The sequence below is a fragment of the Nerophis lumbriciformis genome, linkage group LG19 (assembly GCF_033978685.3).
Source record: "Nerophis lumbriciformis linkage group LG19, RoL_Nlum_v2.1, whole genome shotgun sequence".
In the NCBI taxonomy this organism is placed as follows: Eukaryota; Metazoa; Chordata; class Actinopteri; order Syngnathiformes; family Syngnathidae; genus Nerophis; species Nerophis lumbriciformis.
Window position 1 is genome coordinate 12,675,992 of NC_084566.2, and position 24,092 is coordinate 12,700,083.

At 41.5% G+C, this 24,092-nt stretch overlaps 1 protein-coding gene across 1 annotated transcript in view; it reads right to left on the reverse strand.

The window, feature by feature from the left end:
* polr1a (RNA polymerase I subunit A) overlaps window positions 1-24,090 on the reverse strand; it is a 76,243-nt gene extending 52,153 nt beyond the window's left edge. The window contains exons 1-8 of the mRNA XM_061979562.2: window positions 23,799-24,090; window positions 23,293-23,401; window positions 19,668-19,763; window positions 19,376-19,525; window positions 18,985-19,089; window positions 7,599-7,684; window positions 7,360-7,448; window positions 964-1,044 (exon numbers count right to left, since the gene is read on the reverse strand). Coding sequence (XP_061835546.1) covers window positions 964-1,044; window positions 7,360-7,448; window positions 7,599-7,684; window positions 18,985-19,089; window positions 19,376-19,525; window positions 19,668-19,763; window positions 23,293-23,401; window positions 23,799-23,875 — 793 coding nt within the window. The 5' untranslated portion in view covers window positions 23,876-24,090. The remainder of the gene's footprint in view (window positions 1-963; window positions 1,045-7,359; window positions 7,449-7,598; window positions 7,685-18,984; window positions 19,090-19,375; window positions 19,526-19,667; window positions 19,764-23,292; window positions 23,402-23,798) is intronic.
* Between the last annotated feature and the right edge of the window lie 2 nt (window positions 24,091-24,092).

A 24,092-nucleotide genomic window follows, 5' to 3' on the forward strand; every position in this document is an offset into this window, starting at 1 on the left:
ATCCGTTCATGCTCATAGATTTAGATGCACCTCAGAGAGAAACCGAACTCCTTTGTGAACAAAAATGTACAGATTCTGGAGGACGGATGGTACGAAAGAGGACTGAGAGAAGCCATCTATGTCAATGTTGAAAAACCATCCCTGAACAGAGGAGGTGGTCTGCGACACCACCTGTCTCCCACATACAACACTGTCCGTTCAACCATTCCTAAAATACTCTGCAATTTAGCCTCCAACAAATAACAGAAGTTAGAAACATTCTGGTCACAGAAAGTGACCAGAATGCCATATGTGCTATTTGTTTACAACTGAATGGAATGCTAACGTCGGGGATTCCGACTATTTTGTACTGGTAGTAGTCGATCCACAGCGATCGTTGTGCCACACAACACCTCAATGCTACAAGGGGAGATTACACTTCAACGACGTCGTTGGCTTTGACAATAGGTTTGCATCTAAACAGTTGTTTTTCTCACTACGATAGAGCGAGTCCATTCTTGCCCAGGCACACCCTCCTTGTTTTAGAGTATAAATATTTGGGGTTTTGGCACCAGCCGCTAAACTAGATCTGACCAATCTAAGTACAAGAGTAGATCTGACCAATCAGTCTTTGAACATGAACTGATGAAGAAACATTTTTAAGACAAACCAAACAGTCCAGTTGCAATCGATTGAATGCCCTGAGATCATATTTTGTACTAAAAGAAACTAATGGGAAATAAATTGTTAAACAATATATATTTTTCAGCTGTCAACATTAAGGTACTAACGCATTTGATTAATGAAGGAAAATATCGAGCTAACCCGCAAAACATGTACTTGTTTCCATTACATACTACTGAGAAAGTGTTTTTTAAGCCAAAGGAATTGGAGTTCAACATTGTCCTGGAAGATTCCAATCCTTGAAAAGGTTCAACTGCCTCGCTCCAAAACAAAAAAAACCCACTGATTCTGATGCCTTACCTTCATTCTCCCACAGTATGTTGGTGTGTTCTCTGGCAGTACTTGCAGTCAGGTAGACTCTCTTTCCAGCCATCAGGTCATCTACAATGCACCAGCAAATAACTGTTTACTATCTACAGCATATTACCTTTTATTTCTATACCACTTATCCTGGCCAGGATCATAGAGGCCTGGAGCATATACAAACCCCGTTTCCATATGAGTTGGGAAATTGTGTTAGATGTAAATATAAAAGGAATACAATGATTTGCAAATCATTTTCAACCCATATTCAGTTGAATATGCTACAAAGACAACATATTTGATGTTCAAACTGATAAACATTTTTTTTTTTTGCAAATAATCATTAACTTTAGAATTTGATGCCAGCAACACCTGACAAAGAAGTTGGGAAAGGTGGCAATAAATACTGATAAAGTTGAGGAATGCTCATCAAACACTTACTTGGAACATCCCACAGGTGAACAGGCTAATTGGGAACAGGTGGGTGCCATGATTAGGTATAAAAACAGCTTCCCAAAAAATGCTCAGTCTTTCACAAGAAAGGATGGGGCAAGGTACACCCCTTTGCCCACAACTGCGTGAGCAAATAGTCAAACAGTTTAAGAACGTTTCTCAAAGTGCAATTGCAAAAAATTTAGGGATTTCAACATCTACGGTCCATAATATCATCAAAAGGTTCAGAGAATCTGGAGAAATCACTCCACGTAAGCGGCATGGCCGGAAACCAACATTGCATGACCGTGACCTTCGATCCCTCAGACGGCACTGTATCAAAAACCGACATCAATCTTTAAAGGATATCACCACATGGGCTCAGGAACACTTCAGAAAACCACTGTCACTAAATACAGTTTGTCGCTACATCTGTAAGTGCAAGTTAAAGCTCTACTATGCAAAGCGAAAGCCATTTATCAACAACATCCAGAAACGCCGCCGGCTTCTCTGGGCCCGAGATCATCTAAGATGGACTCATGCAAAGTGGAAAAGTGTTCCGTGGTCTGACGAGTCCACATTTCAAATTGTTTTTGGAAATATTCGACATCGTGTCATCCGGACCAAAGGGGAAGCGAACCATCCAGACTGTTATCGTCGCACAGTTTAAAAGTCAGCATCTGTGATGGTATGGGGGTGCATTAGTGCCCAAAGCATGGGTAACTTACACATCTGTGAAGGCACCATTAATGCTGAAAGGTACATACAGGTTTTGGAACAACATATGCTGCCATCTAAGCGCCATCTTTTTCATGGACGCCCCTGCTTATTTCAGCAATACAATGCCAAGCCACATTCAGCACGTGTTACAACAGCGTGACTTCGTAAAAAAAGAGTGCGGGTATTTTCCTGGCCCGCCTGCAGTCCAGACCTGTTTCCCATCGAAAATGTGTGGCGCATTATGAAGCGTAAAATACGACAGCGGAGACCTTGGACTGTTGAACGACTGAAGCTCTACATAAAACAAGAATGGGAAAGAATTCCACTTTCAAAGCTTCAACAATTAGTTTCCTCAGTTCCCAATCGTTTGAGTGCTGTTAAAAGAAAAGGTGATGTAACACAGTGGTGAACATGCCCTTTCCCAACTACTTTGGCACATGTTGCAGCCATGAAATTCTAAGTTAATTATTATTTGCAAAAAAAAAAAAAAGTTTATGAGTTTGAACATCAAATATCTTGTCTTTGTAGTGCATTCAATTAAATATGGGTTGAAAAGGATTTGCAAATCATTGTATTTCGTTTATATTTACATCTAACACAATTTCCCAACTCTTATGGAAACGGGGTTTGTATGTCAGGGTCATATTATGCAAAACCCACTTTTCTTGCCTGTTGGTACTTGTTTTTGTGGATTTTGCAGCAACTTGTGACATTTACCAATGCGTTAAGTCAGCGGAGATCTCTATACACGGTAACTTGATGCCTGAGCGGGCCCAACATTTGTATTCTTCACTTAAGATAAAATGCTCCATTATTGATCGTATTAACCAGTACAGGTCAAACTCCAGCCTCATTTAAAAAGAAGTAAGATGTGCCAGCTTAACTTCTGTGTTTTGTGACAAAGTATGTACCATACTTGGACATGGCAATACGAGTAGCCGGTGACAGAGTCTGGCTAAGAGACCAGCCTCGGAAATATACAGACGTTTTTGCCCAAAACTACATCTAATCGTGGAGACAGTTCCTACAATTTACGGCAACGGTGGAGACAATGAAACGGTAAGTTCAACAACAGTAAATAATGACAATTTGTAACGATATGTTAGCTTGTAGTATCCTCCTGACCATTGACATTTGCAAAAAAGACACTGGCACATGTAGTTACAGGGTTAGGGTTTAACATACATTATTTTGTATTACAGTTAAACTGTCTTTTTTTGTCTGCACTGTGCTATATAACTATACTACATAACCCGATTGAATAATTTAATGCTACGTGAGCAATGTTGCAGTGTTAGCTTAACCCAGGGGTCAGCAACCTAAAATGTTCAAAAAGCCATATTGGACCAAAAATACAAAAAACAAATCTGTCAGGAGCCGCAAAAAATTAAAGGCCTTATATAAGTCTTATAATGAAAGCAACACATGATGAAAGTGTCTATATTAGCTATATTAGAAACGTGTGTCGCAGGCTGGCGCAAATCTTTGTTGACAGAAATCTTTGTAAACTGGGTAATGTCTCGGCTCGTCAAAGTTATTCTACATTATAAATCATGCCTCTCATCTGGATATTAGGAAGATTTAGTTATAAATCTAGAAGTTGTTAATCTGTGACATTTAATGGATACCCGGTGATGCAGACAAACGCAGACAACTGAAAACAGTGTCTGCAGGGAGACTTCTTTGTTAACCCTTTGTGTGGATCATGATTAATTTTTCATACAAACAAGAAGATATGGACATCCTATCAGTCGTCATCAAAGAAAGAGCAGACATTGTAAAGTAAGCTATCGTTTTATAATGTTTGTAGTTTGTATTTCTTGTTTAGCACTTAGCAATACTGCTACATGATTCTTAGTGGTTCACTCATGCTAGATCTGTTTAGCAGATCTTAAGAGAACTTGAAGCTTATCTTCCTTATATTAAAGATCAAAATTATAAGATTCTGGATCATAATTTTTCCCCAAAGATAACGTTGTTGACTCTCAAAGTATGCATGATTTGCATTGTTGTTGGTGATGACGTGTCTGGCTCGCTCATTATCTCTCAAAATGGCTCGGGAATCTCTGTGAGGTTGATACTATTTTGATCATATCTATTTACTCAAACTTTGGAAGTCTTTTGGTGTCAAACATCAGATATATATGATAATACCTTCAATATAGAGACAACTTGTTTTTCCACTATACTGGTACTTTAAAGCTCGTATAATACATGTAGTGCTAAATTTGACCAGTAGAGGACTATAACGCTACACCTTAGGCAGAGTCATGTATGGAGAGAGAATATTGCCAACCCAGTTTCAGGCATGTCCTCAATGATTGGTCAAAAGGCACTCACATGACTACAAGGCGCTATGACTGCTACAACTTTGAGCTGAAGCTGTGTGTCTGCAGCGCTTCCTTGTTAATTTTTCGGCGTGTAAAACTGCCCTGTTGTGCAGCATGGGTCTGCTCCACCCGCGAGAGATGCAAAAAGCTTTTACATCGCTTTCCCCACAAACCAGAAATAAAGCAAGTATGGAAGTAAAGGTTCGCGGTCAACACTGGAGAGCCACCAACTACAGTGTCTTTTGCAAGGTAAACACACGACAACGTCTGTGTATTGTTCAGGACAGAACACATAGAAGCTAATACAAATAACAGAAGAAATCAACAAATTAAAGAGATGGCTGACAGACTATCCTTGAATCTCAGTAACTAAAATAATGATATTTGGTAACAGTAGAAAAACAAATTCAAACACAAATGCAAATAGACGGAGTAGATATTGAAAGAGTAGAAGAAAACACATTTTGATTGTAATAATAGATGATAAAATGCACTGGAAATCTCATAAAAAAATGTACAACATAAAGTGGCAATAACTATGTCAATAATGAATAAATTCTAAATTCTCTACTGCTCGCCAGTGTTACCATATGTCATTTATTGTGCAGAAATATGGGGAAATAACAACAGTACACTTATTAGCTTAGTATGTTACAAAAATAAGATCAGTTACAATTAGGGATGTCCGATAATGGCTTTTTGCCGATATCCGATATTGTCCAACTCTTTAATTACCGATACCGATATCAACAGATAATAAATAAATGATAAATGGGTTGTACTGGTATAGCGCTTTTCTACCTTCAAGGTACTCAAAGCGCTTTGACACTACTTCCACATTTACCCATTCACACACACATTCACACACTGATGGAGGGAGCTGCCATGCACCAGCACCCATCAGGAGCAAGGGTAAGTGTCTTGCTCAGGACACAACGAACATGACGAGGTTGGTACTAGGTGGGGATTGAACCAGGGACCCTCAGGTCGCGCACGGCCACTCTTCCACTGCGCCACGCCGTCCCTATCGATATCAACCGATATATACAGTCGTGGAATTAACACATTATTATGCCCAATTTGGGCAACCAGGTATGGTGAAGATAAGGTACTTAAAAAATATATATATATAATAAAATAAGATAAATAAATTAAAAACATTTTCTTGAATAAAAAAGAAAGTATAACAATATAAAAACAGTTACATAGAAACTAGTACCGGTAATTAATGAAAATTTGTAAAATTAACTGTTAAAGGTTAGTACTATTAGTGGACCAGCAGCACGCACAATCATGTGTGCTTGCAATCATGTATCCCCTGCAGACTGTATTGATATATAATGTAGGAACCAGAATATTAATAACAGAAAGAAACAACCCTTTTGTGTGAATGAGTGTGAATGAGTGTAAATGGGGGAGGGAGGTTTTTTGGGTTGGTGCACTAATTGTAAGTGAATCTTGTGTTTTTATGTTGATTTAATTAAAAAAACAAAACAAAAAAGATACCGATAATTTCCGATATTACATTTTAACGCATTTATCTCTGTTACAATAATCCATAATGAGTGATACATACGGTGATTACAAATACATTGGAGTCAGCCACCACAGTTGACATACTTCACAATTTTTCTGTGATTGTTGGTCAAAAGGTAATGAAGATTTTGGTAAAAGAAGGGTTTTAAGTGGATTTTTTTAAATTTTTTGCGCCGCCGGGTGCGTGTTAGAGCTTGCTGGTCACTTAACGCTGCAGGAATGTAATATATACAGTAGTCCGTTGAATACGGCTGCAAAATTATACTTTCACGAAATAAAAGCATGTTTTATTGTAAGTTAATGAGCTGGAGGAGTATGTTTAGAACTATATTTAGACTTATTATTTTTGTTTATTTTGTCAGGAAAACTAACATCAGAACAACCGAAATGCATGCATCCGGGCACAGTTGCACACATACGGTACTTGGTAGCAGTCATGGCGCCTGTTTAGTTGGCCGTATTCTCTTTATACACGACTCTGACCTTAGGTTTAATTGTGAAGAGTTACATACATTGTGTGCAATGTTTAATGTGAATGTTGTTTAATCTTTATATGGGTAAACATCTGTAGTTTATTGTGTGAATGTATTAACACTTAACCTAATTGATGTTTGTAAAATACACAATGGACTATGTTAAATGACACAATGAACGTTATTTTTTTGCAATGTTTATTTTACGTTTATATTTTCAATCTTACACACATAAATGAAGGAACAAGTGTAAAGAAATTAAACCGAGGGAAAAAAAGCAACATCGAGCCTCAACAAAACTTTCTTCATGCTGTTAACTATCTGTCCAGCTGCACACACTGGAAACGAGTTGCGAGGGCAAAATAATGAATTTATTGACAGTGCAGTGAGAAAGCTGATGTGTTTACTTTGCGTTTAAGTAAACGCAGTCTCAAAGGAATATAACCTGCGAAGGCACTTTATGACAAAACATCCAATTTTCGATGTCCTGCCCCTGAGCTCTTAAGACTCTTGAGACTGCGGACCTCTTCATTATGTAGTTCAATTGCCCTGTGTTATGTAGAATACAAGGAAGTGTTTTAAATGTTTATTAAAACTCATAATACGACCCCTTTAAAAGAAGAAACCCCCCAGGAGAGTTAAGGGAACTTAGAATGACGGTTTGGGTGATTAGACTCTTTTCCAACATGCATCCACTCCAAAAAAAACTGTAGCTTCACAAAGACTACTTCTAAGGCTGGTTCTTACACTTTACAGTAACGGTTTGCATGAACTAATTTGTATCTACTGGACACTTGCATTTCCACTAATGCACTGACTAAAACTAATACAACAGAAAGTGCAGTAGTGTATGCAAAATGTGACCCTGGGGTTCAAATAAAAGCCTTTTAAAAAGGACTCACCTCCAGCCAGGTCAGTGGTTTGGACTCCTGAGGGCATTGTGACAATCAGCTTACTGTTGTGCTCACGTCGTATTGCGAACCGCCCGCTTCTAAAAAGGGGCACACAAAGTGTCTTCTTAGCACCTGCACAATGCAGCCTGACTTATACTACACCATAATACATCTTAGTATATTAAACTTAAACTATAAAAGATAATCTGTACCCCTGTCCATCAAGCCTAAATCTAATACAATCTTACCTGCAGTTGGGACATTTGTGAGTTTTCATTTGGATTTTCCAAAAATCATTTATCAAACTGCTTTTCTTCTCAACAAGATGTTTAATCTGGGGGGAAAAAAAATACACAAAGAAATGCGTAATGTAGTTATTATGTCTATGAAATGTACATTAATCAGAATGCTGTTCACCTGTATGATATGGCGTAGGGGTGTCCCAATCCGATATTGATATTATATCGGTCTGATATCAAAGAAATCCAGTCTTAGATTATATAAAACTATCTCAAATCTCCAATATTAGCACTCCAATATGGTGAGTCCATTCCAGACTCCATACGAAGCCTTGTCAATGCTTTGTCTCCTCCTCTAGCGCAGCTAAAGTATGTCCATACACAGTGCAAAGACTCGCCTGTAAATTTCTATTCCTCACCTCCATGGTGGCAAATAAATTACATTTGAAGTATCCCCAAGGCAGGCGAGAAAAAGTTAAGCATGCAACACTGCGACCCAAGCTGGAGAGAGCAGGAGACAAGAAGCCATTCTAACTGATAAGATAGCTTGAAGTGCTTTAATATTTTAAAACCAAAAAATATAACAAGAACCCCACCACCTACCTTATGTTAGCATTAGTGGATTAACAGAAATTATACTGTATATGTTTTAAATGTCTTTATTTTTCAAAATTAGTAATTATATTGAATAAACATTTATTGTATTGAAGTCATGTTGTTACAATAAGATATAAATGTATTACCGGTAATGGCTAACGTTAGTATCTAAACTTGGCTAAATCGCCATCATTAGCTAACCATCCATCCATCCATCTTCTTCCGCTTATCCGAGGTCGGGTCGCGGGGGCAGCAGCCTAAGCAGGGAAGCCCAGACTTCCCTCTCCCCAGCCACTTCGTCCAGCTCTTCCTGTGGGACCCCGAGGCGTTCCCAGGCCAGCCGGGAGACATAGTCTTCCCAACGTGTCCTGGGTCTTCCCCGCGGCCTCCTACCGGTCGGACGTGCCCTAAACACCTCCCTAGGGAGGCGTTCGGGTGGCATCCTGACCAGATGCCCGAACCACCTCATCTGGCTCCTCTCGATGTGGAGGAGCAGCGGCTTTACTTTGAGCTCCCCCCGGATGGCAGAGCTTCTCACCATATCTCTAAGGGAGAGCCCCGCCACCCGGCGGAGGAAACTCATTTCGGCCGCTTGTACCCGTGATCTTGTCCTTTCGGTCATAACCCAAAGCTCATGACCATAGGTGAGGATGGGAACGTAGATCGACCGGTAAATTGAGAGCTTTGCCTTCCGGCTCAGCTCCTTCTTCACCACAACGGATCGATACAGCGTCCGCATTACTGAAGACGCCGCACCAATCCACCGGTCGATCTCACGATCCACTCTTCCCTCACTCGTGAACAAGACTCCGAGGTACTTGAACTCCTCCACTTGGGGCAAGATCTCCTCCCCAACCCGGAGATGGCACTCCACCCTTTTCCGGGCGAGAACCATGGACTCGGACTTGGAGGTGCTGATTCTCATCCCAGTCGCTTCACACTCGGCTGCGAACCGATCCAGTGAGAGCTGAAGATCCTGGCCAGATGAAGCCATCAGGACCACATCATCTGCAAAAAGCAGAGACCTAATCCTGCAGCCACCAAACCAGATCCCCTTAACACCTTGACTGCGCCTAGAAATTCTGTCCATAAAAGTTATGAACAGAATCGGTGACAAAGGGCAGCCTTGGCGGAGTCCAACCCTCATTGGAAACGTGTCCGACTTACTGCCGGCAATGCGGACCAAGCTCTGGCACTGAGCATACAGGGAGCGGACTGCCACAATCAGACAGTCCGATACCCCATACTCTCCGAGCACTCCCCACAGGACTTCCCGAGAGACACGGTCGAATGCCTTCTCCAAGTCCACAAAACACATGTAGACTGGTTGGGCAAACTCCCATGCACCCTCAAGGACCCTGCCGAGAGTATAGAGGTGGTCCACAGTTCCACGACCAGGACGAAAACCACACTGTTCCTCCTGAATCCGAGGTTCGACTATCCGGCGTAGCCTCCTCTCCAGTACACCTGAATAGACCTTACCGGGAAGGCTGAGGAGTGTGATCCCACGATAGTTAGAGCACACCCTGCGGTTCCCCTTCTTAAAGAGAGGAACCACCACCCCGGTCTGCCAATCCAGAGGTACCGCCCCCGATGTCCACGCGATGCTGCAGAGTCTTGTCAACCAAGACAGCCCCACAGTATCCAGAGCCTTAAGGAACTCCAGGCGGATCTCATCTACCCCTGGGGCCTTGCCACCGAGGAGCTTTTTAACTACCTCAGCAACCTCAGCCCCAGAAATAGGAGAGCCCACCACAGACTCCCCAGGCACTGCTTCCTCATAAGAAGACGTGTTGGTGGGATTGAGGAGGTCTTCGAAGTATTCCCTCCACCGATCCACAACATCCGCAGTCGAGGTCAGCAGAACACCATCCCCGCCATACACGGTGTTGATAGTGCACTGCTTCCCTTTCCTGAGGCGGCGGATGGTGGTCCAGAAGTGCTTTCCATGGCTTCCCCGAACTCCTCCCATGTCCGAGTTTTTGCCTCTGCGACCGCTGAAGCCGCACACCGCTTGGCCTGTCGGTATCTGTCCGCTGCCTCAGGAGTCCTATGAGCCAAAAGAACCCGATAGGACTCCTTCTTCAGCTTGACGGCATCCCTCACCGCCGGTGTCCACCAACGGGTTCTAGGATTACCGCCACGACAAGCACCAACTACCTTGCGGCCACAGCTCCAATCAGCCGCCTCGACAATAGAGGCGCGGAACATGGTCCATTCGGACTCAATGCCCAGCCCCTCCCTCGTGACATGTTCAAAGTTCTTCCGGAGGTGGGAATTGAAACTCTCTCTGACAGGAGACTCTGCCAGACGTTCCCAGCAAACCCTCACAATGCGTTTGGGCCTGCCAGGTCTGTCCGGCATCCTCCCCCACCATCGCAGCCAACTCACCACCAGGTGGTGATCGGTAGAAAGCTCCGCCCCTCTCTTCACCTGAGTGTCCAAAACATGAGGCCGCAAATCCGATCATGGAACTGCGGCCTAGGGTGTCCTGGTGCCAAGTGCACATATGGACACCCTTATGCTTGAACATGGTGTTCGTTATGGACAATCTGTGACGGGCACAAAAGTCCAATAACAAAACACCGCTCGGGTTCAGATCCGGGCAGCCATTCTTCCCAATCACGCCTCTCCAGGTTTCACTGTCATTGCCAACATGAGCATTGAAGTCCCCCAGTAGCACGAGGGAATCACCCGGGGGAGCACTCTCAAGTACTCCCTCGAGTGAATCCAAAAAGGGTGGGTACTCTGAGCTGCGGTTTGGCGCGTAAGCGCAAACCACAGTCAGGACCCGTTCCCCCACCCGAAGGCGGAGGGAAGCTACCCTCTCGTCCACCGGGTTGAACTCCAACGTACAGGCTCTGAGCCGGGGGGAAACAAGAATTGCCACCCCAGCCCGTCGCCTCTCACTGCCGGCAACGCCAGAGTGGAAGAGAGTCCAGCCCCTCTCGAGAGAACTGGTTCCAGAGCCCTTGCTGTGCGTCGAAGTGAGTCCGACTATATCTAGCCGGAACTTCTCCACTTCGCGCACTAGCTCAGGCTCCTTCCCCCCCAGCGAGGTGACGTTCCACGTCCCAAGAGCTAGCTTCTGTAGCCGAGGATCGGACCGCCAAGTGCCCTGCCTTCGGCTGTCGCCCAGCTCACATCGCACCCGACCTCTATGACCCCTGCTATGGGTGGTGAGCCCATTGGAGGGGGGACCCACGTTGCCTCTTCGGGCTGTGCCCGGCCGGGCCCCATGGGGACAGGCCCGGCCACCAGGCGCTCGCCATCGTGCCCCACCTCCGGGCCTGGCTCCAGAGGGGGGCCCCGGTGACCCGCATCCGGGCGAGGGAAATCTGGGTCCTTGTTTTTTATTATTCATGGAGGTCTTCGAGCCGCTCTTTGTCTGATCCCTCACCTAGGACCAGTTTGTCTTGGGAGACCCTACCAGGGGGCATAAAGCCCCCGCACAACATAGCTCCTAGGATCATTGGGACACGCAAACTCCTCTACCACGTTAAGGTGGCAGCTCAGAGAGGAGTCATTAGCTAACATACAAGCTAAAAAATACAGACAACAATACTTGGCCATACGTAATAGGGTTATGTATGGGCGTAGTTTGCGTCATTACGTGCCAAAAGAGAGAAGAAGACAACTGCTACTCTGAACATGCACATCCAAACGGAAATGACACAATACAAAACATCAGCAGCATTAATGCAGCACTAAGTAACTTTTCAACCTTCATAAACATCGACTTACAACTAGTTGAATGACACTTCTGTCATGGCCTGAGGGGGTCTGTATCGCTTTCACTGGCACTTAGCAATTTTGAAGAGGGTGGAAGGAACCCTGCGACACAAAAATCTACAAATGTGCTGACTTGCTTTGCAGCATACGCCCCTCCTCCGTTTCCCCATTCCTTGAAAAGATGGAAGTCGATGCGAACGCCTACGTGCAATTACTGCTATTACGACAAAAGCTGCTAAAGAACAAAATAAAACCTAAAAGTTTTGTCTGATGACAAAAAGAAAAAGAAAAAAGAGAAGCTAAACTGATAAAGACAGTCAAGGATAAACATTGGCCCAGCTTTCACTCGCTGGCATGACTTCAAAGATGAGGAAGGTTTTCAGACCGATGCTGCCTTGGCTCTGTTCCTGCTAAACTAGTATGTGACTTTCGATGCTCAAATCAAAATGATAATGCTAATGTTAACAATCGGAAATTTGCATGGTAGCAATAAATAGCTACTCGCTTTATAGTTCGCAGTTCCACACTGACACAACCAGCCACGCAAAAAAATCTTTATAAAGTACTGTATAAAGTAAAAACAATGCAATGACTGCAAACTGCAAATATAAAATTTTAGTAAAAATGTGGGTTCCTATTGTGGAAAAATCAGTCAAACGGAATCATTGTGGTTTTATCGTGTCAGTTTGTATACCGGGTATACGTGAAAGTAGTTTCTGACGATTTACAACGCTACGCGCTAGTCCTCATGGGAAATGTGGTTTTCCTTCTGGCAAAACAATACCGCTTTGGTCAACTGGCGCCGCCAAAATCAACTAAAACTGAAAGTTCTTAAAAGAGAACTGCACTTTTTGGGGAATTTTGCCTATCATTCACAATCATTATGAAAGACAATGTTTTTTTGTTTTTTTTAAATGCATTCTAAATATCAAATGCGATCAAAAGTTTGCTTACAATATAGGCAGAATAGAACGACTCTCATAGGCTCTACCTATGGGAGAATAGAACGACTCCCATAGGCTCTACCTATGGGAGTCGTACTATTCTGCCTATAAAGCCCTTAAAAACATCCAAACACCTCCATTAAGGTTTTACATACATGATATGAGTATATATGTAATGTAGTAATGGGCACATTTATAATAACATATAATATTTACGTATTTTATCATTTTAAGCATACGCGCAAATTAATTTCAAAAACACATCACAACGTTCGCTTTTTTAAACTACATCACTGATATCTAGTCACTGCAGACTTTGAGAGCCAACAAACATAATAAAACATCACTTACTGTATAATGTCTGCTGTCATTAGGATGCCGACTGATAGGATGTTCACATATTCCCGTTTAAATGAAGAATGACTAATAATCACCATGAAAAAATTGGGGGTGGAACCAAGCGTTTGTTCGTGTTGTTCTCGCCATTTCTGGGTCTAAATTGTCTGTCGAAGTTATCCAACTTGTTGGAATAGGTCCTCGTCCTTCTAATCGCCAGGTGAGAGGCATGATTTATGATCTAGAATAAAGTTTAACGCGCAAGTAAACAAGGAAGTAGCTAATCAGTCGATCATGTCAACATAGGCACACAAGCTTGTGATCACAGCGCCGCTATAATTTGTGTGCACTAGCGCTTATGATAACAATATCACTAATACTTGGTTAATATTCAAGTCACTAAATGTAAATTGAGTATTTTGGTGGTTAGTGGATGTTTTTCTATTGTGTTTTATGGGCGGAATAGAGGACCTCCCCTTGGCTCCGCTGTTGGCAGACTTTTATTTACGTTTATTTCAGTGCTAGAATGCGTTAAAAAAAATACATCCACCGTCACGTCATAATGATTGTAAATGATCGGCAAAATTCCCCAAAAAGCGCAGTTCCCCTTTAAGTGGGAGCCTTTTTTTTTTATAAAATAAATGTACACATGTACAACAGAAACAGGATCCGAGGTATAGCTTTTGTAACATGTTTTGAAATAATTCTACTATAATTTATATGCCAAAGAACATATGGTAAGATACTGTCAACCCTTATTGCAAATAATTGCAATATGGAATTTAGACCATAACGCACGTTCCTATAACCAGCTCTTTCTTGTTGGTGGCGATTAAGGCTGCAGGATACTGGCAAAAATGTGAATATAATTTTTTGTTGCTTAAAATTGACATCACCATTTTTTGGCATAAATTAATTTCACAAAATGTTTATTAAACGGATGAACGTTAAGAAAACAAAACAATTACATTCAAATGGACATTCAAGTAGAGTGAGCAGTAGGAACTGTGTTTACTGCTCTGATTGCTGTGCAGCCGAACAAAAAAGAAAACAAATCTTGTACCGGTATCTAAAGTTTGGCGAGTATAGTGTTGCAATGTACACGATTGCAAGTGTTGATGTCTGTTTTTTTTAGTCTTGTACCGTTTTATCATACTGTGTTTTGTAATAGCATTTAAGAATGCGTAGTGTTACCTTGTGACGCCATAAAAACAGCGGAACACACTTTCAATGCACCTCAGACTGTTTGTCGTCGTTTGGCTTGAATCCCAAATAATTGAACGAGTTTGGGTTGTTAAATCTCACCATTACCTCTAAGGATGGGTAGTGTTTACAATTTTACCCATACTAATACCGCATTAGTACTGAATAAAGAGAAAACATGAATTCTGTTTAAAAACAATGTATCTTTTTAAGGATTTTGTGACATGCAAGTAGAGCTTAATGGTAATTTAAATACTTCAATTATGTAAATAAAATGTGAAGTAAAAAAATTATTAATATAAAATACAACCCACAACATATTGTCTTAATTATCACAGCAAAACCAAAACAATTACAAAACACAGCAAATGTGAACAAAACATGTACCGTATTTTCCGCACCATTAGCCGCACCTAAAAACCACAAATTTACTCAAAAGCTGACAGTGCGGCTTTTAACCCGGTGCGCTTTATATATGGATAAATATTAAGATTCATTTTCATAAAGTTTCGGTCTCGCAACTTCGGTAAACAGCCGCCATCTTTTTTCCCGGTAGAACAGGAAGCGCTTCTTCTTCTACGCAAGCAACCGCCAAGGTAAGCACCCGCCCCCATAGAACAGGAAGCGCTTCTTCTTCTACTGTAAGCAACCACCCGCCCCGGAAGAAGAAGAAGCGCGCGGTGCATGCTGGGATATGTGACGTTTCATTTCCATTTGTGTGTTTATGTAAAGACCCCAAAATGGCTCCTATTAAGTGTGTTGTCTGTCTAATTATAAATACCGTATTTTCCGCACTATAAGGCGCACCGGATTATTAGCCGCACCTTCTATGAATTACATATTTCATAATTTTGTCCACCAATAAGCCGCCCCGGACTATAAGCCGCGCCTACGCTGCGCTAAAGTGAATGTCAAAAAAACGCTGCGCTAAAGTGAATGTCAAAAAAACAGTCAGATAGTTCAGTCAAACTTTAATAATATATTGAAAACCAGCGTTCTAACAACTCTGTCCCAAAATGTACGCAAATGTGCAATCACAAACATAGTAAAATTCAAAATGGTGTAGAGCAATAAATAGCAACATAATGTTGCTCGAACGTTAATGTCACAACACACAAAATAAACATAGCGCTCACCTTCTGAAGTTATTCTTCATTCGTAAATCCTTCGAATTCTTCGTCTTCGGTGTCCGAATTGAAAAGTTGCGCAAGCGTGGGATCCAAAAATGGCCGGCTCCGCCTCGTCGAAGTCATCGGATTCAGTGTCGCTGTTGTTGTGCAGCAGTTCTGTGAATCCTGCCTTCCGGAAAGCTCGGACCACAGTTGTGACCGAAACTATCTGCCCAGGCATTTACGATCCACTGGCAGATGTTGGCGTATGTCGACCGGCGCTATCTGCCCGTCTTAGTGAAGGTGTGTTCGCCTTCGGAGCTGTGTGAAAAAAGCCACCCGGCCTCTTCGCGTAAACTTCCCTTAACCACTCGCTCATCTTTTCTTCATCCATCCATCCCTTCGAGTTAGCTTTTATGATGACGCCGGCTGGAAAGGTCTCTTTTGGCAAGGTCTTCCTTTTGAATATCACCATGGGTGGAAGTTAGCATGGCAAGCTAGAACCACAGTGAAGGATGACTTCTCATTCCCTGTGGTGCGAATATTCACCGTACGTGCTCCCGTTCCACAGTGCGGTTACAGGAATATCAGTTGCTGTGAAATACGGTAGTAATCCGTGTGCGGATGGAGAGATTGCGTCTTTTTATGAACCGGATCCTTGTCCTTTGTAGGAGCCATTTTGTGGTCTTTACAGATGTAAACAGGAAATGAAACGTACGGTGATATCCGCGCGTTTTTTCTTCTTCTTCCGGGGGCGGGTGGTTGCTTAAAGCGCTTCCTGTTCTATGGGGGCGGGTGCTTTCCTTGGCGGTTGCTTGCGTAGAAGAAGAAGCGCTTCCTGTTCTACCGGGAAAAAAGATGGCGGCTGTTTACCGAAGTTGCGAGATCGAAACTTTATGAAAATGAATCGTAATAAAGCGCACCGGGTTATAAGGCGCACTGTTAGCTTTTGAGAAAATTTGTGGTTTTTAGGTGCGCCTTATAGTGCGGAAAATACGGTAATGCAGACGAGGCGTGTTAACTGAGTTCTCAACGTTTACTCACAGCGTGCTCATAACCACATTCTAACTGCCAGCACATACAACAACGCTTCTCAGGGCTACCGCGCATGCTCGTCACTATCGTTGCATGCTGGGTAGTGTAGTTGTTATATTTGCTAGCTCATAACATCACATTAAGAGACACGCTTACGCGCTTAATTCAATACTCGCCGTCATTCCGGGTGGATTGACAAAAGACCTCCAGCCGCTAGATATTGGTGTCAACAGGGCATTCGAAGCTAGACTGCTAACTGCGTGGGAACAATGGATGACCGAAGGCGAACACACCTTCACTAAGACAGGCAGACAGCGCCGGACGACATACGCCAACATCTGCCAGTGGATCGTAAATGCCTGGGCAGATATTTCGGTCACAACTGTGGTCCGAGCTTTCCGGAAGGCAGGATTCACAGAACTGCTGGACAACAGTGACACTGACTCCGATGACTTCGACGAGACGGAACCGGCCATTTTGGATCCCACATTTGCCCAACTTTTCAATTCGGACACCGAAGACGAAGAATTCGAAGGATTTACGAATGAAGAATAACTTCAGAAAGTGAGCGCTATGTTTATTTTGTGTGTTGTGACATTAACATTCGAGCAACATTATGTTGCTATTGCTCTGCACTATTTTGAATTTTACTATGTTTGTGATTGCACATTTGCGTACATTTTGGGACAGAGTTGTTAGAACGCTGGTTTTTAATATATTATTAAAGTTTGACTGACCTATCTGACTGTTTTTTTGACATTCCCTTTAGCGCAGCGTAGGCGCGGCTTATAGTCCGGGGCGGCTTATAGGTGGACAAAGTTTTGAAATATGCCATTCATTGAAGGTGCGGCTAATAACCCGGGGCGGCTTATAGTGCGGAAAATACGGTATGTGAAAACAATTTTACTGATACGCTTATTTTGTCAGACAGGATTTAGCGTGCAGCGTTTTTATTGTGAAGGCACAAAGTATGCTGTTGGTGTTAAAAGTGTCTTGACGACTATTGTGTTGTAAAGAGAGACAAGGCTGTGTTCGGAAAAAAGTACCTGTTGAATTTAGAGATGTTGATGTAGAGAAATGCGTTAAAATGTAATATCGGAAATTATCGGTATCGTTATTTTTTTTATCGGTATCGTTTTTTAAATTTTTTTTATTAAATCAACATAAAAAACACAAGATACACTTACAATTAGTGCACCAACCCAAAAAACCTTCCTCCCCCATTTACACTTATTCACACGAAAGGGTTGTTTCTTTCTGTTATTAATATTCTGGTTCATACATTATATGTCAATATATATCAATACAGTCTGCAAGGGATACAGTCCGTAAGCACACATGATTGTGCGTGCTGCTGGTCCACTAATAGTACTAACCTTTAACAGTTAATTTTACTAATTATCATTAATTACTAGTTTCAATGTAACTGTTTTTATATTGTTTTGCTTCCTTTTTTATTCAAGAAAACGTTTTTAATTTATTGATCTTATTTCATTTTATACATTTTTTTTAAAAGTACCTTATCTTCACCATACCTGGTTGTCCAAATTAGGCATAATGTGTTAATTCCACGACTGTATATATCGGCTGATATCGGTATTGGTAATTAAAGAGTTGGACAATATTGGAATATCGGATATCGGCAAAAAGCCATTATCGGACATCTCTAGTTGAATTCCTTCCTGCCGTCCGTTCTCAACATTGTACAAAACCTTTGAGTCACATTTGTGTTATATTGTTGTAGTTCAGAATTTCAAGATTTATGAATCAACTCGCTCATTCTAACCGTGATTTGTGCACAATGGGGAAGTTTGTGTTGTCGTAATGAAATGTGCGTTTCGTTGGATCTAATGACTGCTGTTGGCGTCTAAAGAGCAACAACAACAAGTAAAAAGAGTGTCAGATTCTGTGTGTCTACGTCTGGAACGCTACATTAATATCAGTGAATTGTGTTAGCACCCAAATGGGCCAACAATAGATACTTCCTTCAGTATTTCAGTCCGGGGACCATTGTGCACGTTGGCACAAGTACTATTAAGGAACAGAGTTTTGGTGCCCATCCATAATTACCACTGGGTGTTTCATCTATTTTACTGTCCTTAAAACAGAAGTTCTTCCACTTTAATTCTCACTTTTGTCTTGTGTGCATGTATTTGTTCATAATGCAGCATGTGAAAAATTGTCCAGGGTTGAAAATGGGATTGCATACATTTGGGAATAGAGATCTCAAATAAATGTGAAGATAATTGCTTTGGTTGAGTAATATCACTCGATCTTTTCTAACACTTCACACCACAAAATAATACAAGTTTGTATGATTCAGGCGGATATCGTATCGGATTAATATCAAGAGTGCAATATAGGGATCGTATCGGAAATAAAAAAAGTTGTATCGGAACACCCCTAATATTGAGTATTAGTGAGAGTGTGTGTACTGACCGGTCTGCTGTTACTTCTCTCATCAACTGCAAGTACTGCATCTGTGAATTCTTTGAGTGAAGTTGCGATCTCATCGCCCGTGGCTTTGTTGTTCGCTTGCAGGAACTTAGAAAACAGTCAAATCAAAGTTTACACCAACTGATCCTTACGTCAATATTTAGGCTGTAACATGGGGTGTCCAAAGTGCACACAGGGGCCGGCTGTTCTGAGCCTGCAGGTTGGGTTTTTTTTTGGCTATTGGGATGTTGTAAAACAAAGAAAAAGGATGGCGTAGCATACATTAACGCACACTATATTGGTTCTGGCATCTTTAAATTTGTAAAATATATCAAACTGGCACCCTCGTCTTTATTTGTTTGGACACACCTGTTGTAACATATCAATACCTCACCTGGCTAAGAAATTGCTCAATGTGGTAAACTTCCTGCATGGCCCCGTGGTCGAGTAACTTCAGCTGGTTTAACAGTAAATGTATGGCTGCTCGTGGACAGGTTAATGTGTGGCACCCTAGGCATGAACCCCGAATCAACAGGTAGAGTTTCTGCAAGGAAAAAAAGAGAGAGAGGGAGTTGGTGAGTTATAAAATGATGCATTTAAATGTGATTTTACAGGCTGGGTTACCAGTGTTAAATCATTACCACAAATATGCATGCAGTCAAGGCTAATGTGTGTCCAATTCTTACATCAAAAAATAGGGGGTTGTACACTGGTAGAGGGAGCTCCACATGTCCCATGTGTCCTGGACAGTTGTTGAAGTCCTGACAGCAAGTTGAACACACCTGATGAAGAAACAGAACAGTAAGAATACATTTCCTTGAGCACTCCGGGATTTTTAGGGGGAGGAAATGGCGTAAAAACAGTCATAAGCACCGTAAAAATAAAACAGAATCATAAATCGCAGTTAATAATGTTAAGTTTGTTGAAATTAGCAATATGATAGTTTTGGTACGAGTCTTTTTCATTTTAATTATACTGGTTTATTTAGGTGTTATTTATGTTGTTACAAAATGCTATTTCATTTGAATTATGTATGCCATGCCCTTGCGACAGTTTTGTTTAATTTCAGATACATTTTCCACATAAATTAAGATCCGTTAATTATAACCATATCGCACCATACCACCACCAAAGGAGTTCAATACATTTTTAGAAAAATAAGAATATAAGAACTAAAAATGAATACATCATTTTAAAAAGGAGCTCAGCTGCTTTAAACTTGCTGTAAGTTACATTTTTCTAGTGCCTAGATTCTTCACAATTGCTAATTATATTGAATAAAACAAATTTGTTTGGCGTACATGCTTGTCACTCACTGCTGTCTCTTACACTCTTGTAACACAGGAGGCGCATGCACATACACAAAAACAGTCCAAGAGAAGCAACTAAGAATTTGCAGTCATTTAATATATGTTCAGTGCTAGCTAACGTTATCTATCCATATTGCTATTATTAGCTAACAATACACAAACCAAATGAAAGTGTTACATAAGTGCGTGGTTACGTTATTACAAAGCCGGAAAGGGGCACGATATAATGCTGTGTTATAATGCTCAATTGAAAGCACAGTGAAAATGCCACACATGCGCTGTTCTTGCCTGTGAAAGTGTTTCCAATAGATATTTTGCCTTTAAGGTATTTTCAGAGTTCCTTAAATAGTACATTATATGAAGTGAAAAGCATTGGTAAAACAAACAAACAACAGAGAGAAAGGTTGCTGCTCTACGATTTTAAACCTGTCACAAGTCGAGTGGAGACAAGTCAGAAACGTGGTCGAGTTTGCAGCGACCACTTTGTCAAAGTTTGTATTAACTTGAAATACACTGTAAAAACATGTTTATGATTTGATATCATTCTCCATAAATACCATATAAACACATCAACCAGAGGCCCAGAACGGAAGTGCTCCTTTCTAGAACAATAACTACTATCATAGCACACAGATTAGTTAATCAGAATCAGAAATACTTCATTAATCCCTGAGGGGAAATTGAGATTTTCAACAATACCATTCAAGAGCAGACAAACATAACAGGGTGGGGGGGTTCGAGTAAAAAATATTCAGTCTAAGCCTGCAAGGAGATTTCTAGCTAGTTATATTGTTTGGACAATGTGTCCTGCAATTGGTTGATTCCATTCAATTATTTATTTTCTTCAGCATGTTGTTTTTTATTCTTAAAGCTTGCAATCCTAATACCAGTTCTCCTCTTATATAGCAATTAAGTGCTTCCCATATTGTGGAGATGTCAGAGACAGAATCGTGATTATTTCTGATAAAATCTGAAATACATTATTTAAATTTGTCATTATTTGTACTCACTTTCTAATAAAGAAATGTTAATTTTCCATTGTTTGAATTGAAAAGCGACCCGTGGAAAGCTTACGTCGATTTGAATTAGACTATGAAACTACGGAAAACGCTACATGTTTAAAAAGTAGCGAAGCTACTGCCAAGCGACTGGGAAATGCACAAACCCTGTTTCCATATGAGTTGGGAAATTGTGTTAGATGTAAATATAAACGCAATACAATGATTTGCAAATCCTTTTCAACCCATATTCAATTGAATGCACTACAAAGACAAGATATTTGATGTTCAAACTCATAAACTTTTTTTTTTTTTTTTTGCAAATAATAATTAACTTAGAATTTCATGGTTGCAACACGTGCCAAAGTAGTTGGGAAAGGGCATGTTCACCACTGTGTTACATGGCCTTTTCTTTTAACAACACTCAAACGATTGGGAACTGAGGAAACTAATTATTGAAGCTTTGAAAGTGGAATTCTTCCCATTCTTGTTTTATGCAGAGCTTCAGTCATTCAAAAGTCCGGGGTCTCCACTGTCGTATTTTACGCTTCATAATGCGCCACACATTTTTGATGGGAGACAGGTCTGGACTGCAGGCGGGCCAGGAAAGTACACGCACTCTTTTTTTAAGAAGCCACGCTGTTGTAACACATGCGGAATGTGGCTTGGCATTGTCTTGCTGAAATAAGCAGGGGCGTCCATGAAAAAGACGGCGCTTAGATGGCAGCATATGTTGTTCCAAAACCTGTACGTACCTTTCAGCATTAATGGTGCCTTCACAGATGTGTAAGTTACCCATGCCTTGGCCACTAATGCACCCCCATACCATCACAGATACTGGCTTTTGAACTTTGCGTCGATAACAGTCTGGATGGTTCGCTTCCCCTTTGGTCCGGATGGCACGATGTCGAATATTTCCAAAAACAATTTGAAATGTGGACTCGTCAGACCACAGAACACTTTTCCACTTTGCATCAGTCCATCTTAGATGATCTCGGGCCCAGAGAAGCCGGCAGCGTTTCTGGATGTTGTTGATAAATGGCTTTTGCTTTGCATTGTAGAGCTTTAACTTGCACTAACAGATGTAGCGACAAACTATATTTAGTGACAGTGGTTTTCTGAAGTGTTCCTGAGCCCATGTGACTTCCTTTTAGAGATTCATGTCGGTTTTTGATACAGTGCCGTCTGAGGGATAGAAGGTCACGGTCATTCAATGTTGGTTTCCGGCCATGCCGCTTATGTGGAGTGATTTCTCCAGATTCTCTGAACCTTTTGATGATATTATGGACCGTAGATGTTGAAATCCCTAAATTTCTTGCAATTGCACTTTGAGAAACGTTGTTCTTAAACTGTTTGACTATTTGCTCACGCAGTTGTGGACAAAGGGGTGTACCTCGCCCCATCCTTTCTTGTGAAAGACTGAGCATTTTTTGGGAAGCTGTTTTTATACCCAATCATGGCACCCACCTGTTCCCAATTAGCCTGCACACCTGTGGGATGTTCCAAATAAGTGTTTGATGAGCATTCCTCAACTTTATCAGTATTTATTGCCACCTTTCCCAACTTCTTTGTCACGTGTTGCTGGCATCAAATTCTAAAGTTAATGAGTATTTGCAAAAAAAAAATGTTTATCAGTTTGAACATCAAATATGTTGTCTTTGTAGCATATTTAACTGAATATGGGTTGAAAATGATTTGCAAATCATTGTATTCCGTTTATATTTACATCTAACACAATTTCCCAACTCATATGGAAACGGGGTTTGTAGTTAAGCTACCTAGCTTTGATTTTTACGTTGATCATTTTTAATGGAAAACCGTAGTTTTTACCACAGCAGCCGTAAACCGGAATCGATTATCAAAAACCGTACTCATTACGATGAGGTGGCGACTTGTCCAGTGTGTACCCCGCCTACCGCAGCTGAAATAAGCTCCAGCACCCCCCGTCACCCCAAAAGGGACAAGCGGTAGAAACGGATGGATGGATCGAGGGAACCATTTACCTCTTTGCTGTCTGCTGGTCCCAGAGCCAAGTCATACAAGCTGTTTGGGGCCACATTCCCAACACCATCGAGCAGTTTGGGATTAGTGATCGCCTTCACACTCAGCTTTCTAAACAAGAGAATACAGTAATTCATATTATTTACAAACATCGCTCATACTATTAGCTTGGGCGACACGTTGCTAATTCAACCGTATTTTCAGGTCAAGATAACGGGAAAATATTTAGGAGTGGGGTACACAACAATAAATGAGTCATTGACTATCTGTGTTGGCCCTGTGATGGGATGGCGACTTGTCCAGGGTGGACCCCGCCTTCCGCCCGAATGCAGCAGAGATAGGTTCCAGCACCCCCCGCCACACCAAAAGGGACAAGCGGTAGGAAATGGATGGATTTATTATTACTTAAGGTTGTGGTTCACCATCAAAAAGGTTCAATTTGGTTTGAGGTTATAACTTACTTTAGAACTCATCATGTCGCATAAAGCAAAAAGGCCAACAGACTCACCTTATCTCTTCGGCGGAGTACATGCCAAACGACATGCCCTCCAATCGCCGCCATGGCACATCTTTACTAAATAACATTTTGAATGCCTAAATTCTGACTTTATCTTGTTAACTCATGTACAAACATGACGAGCTCTTTCGTGCCACATGCGACTACTCCGAACCACGTGGGAACTTTAGACACGCCAAGTTAGAGGAGGACTTGAACATATATAATTTGGATTATAGACATAAACATATCGGTATTTGGTAATACATTTACACAAAAGAAGAGTAAATGTACACTGTATAGTTA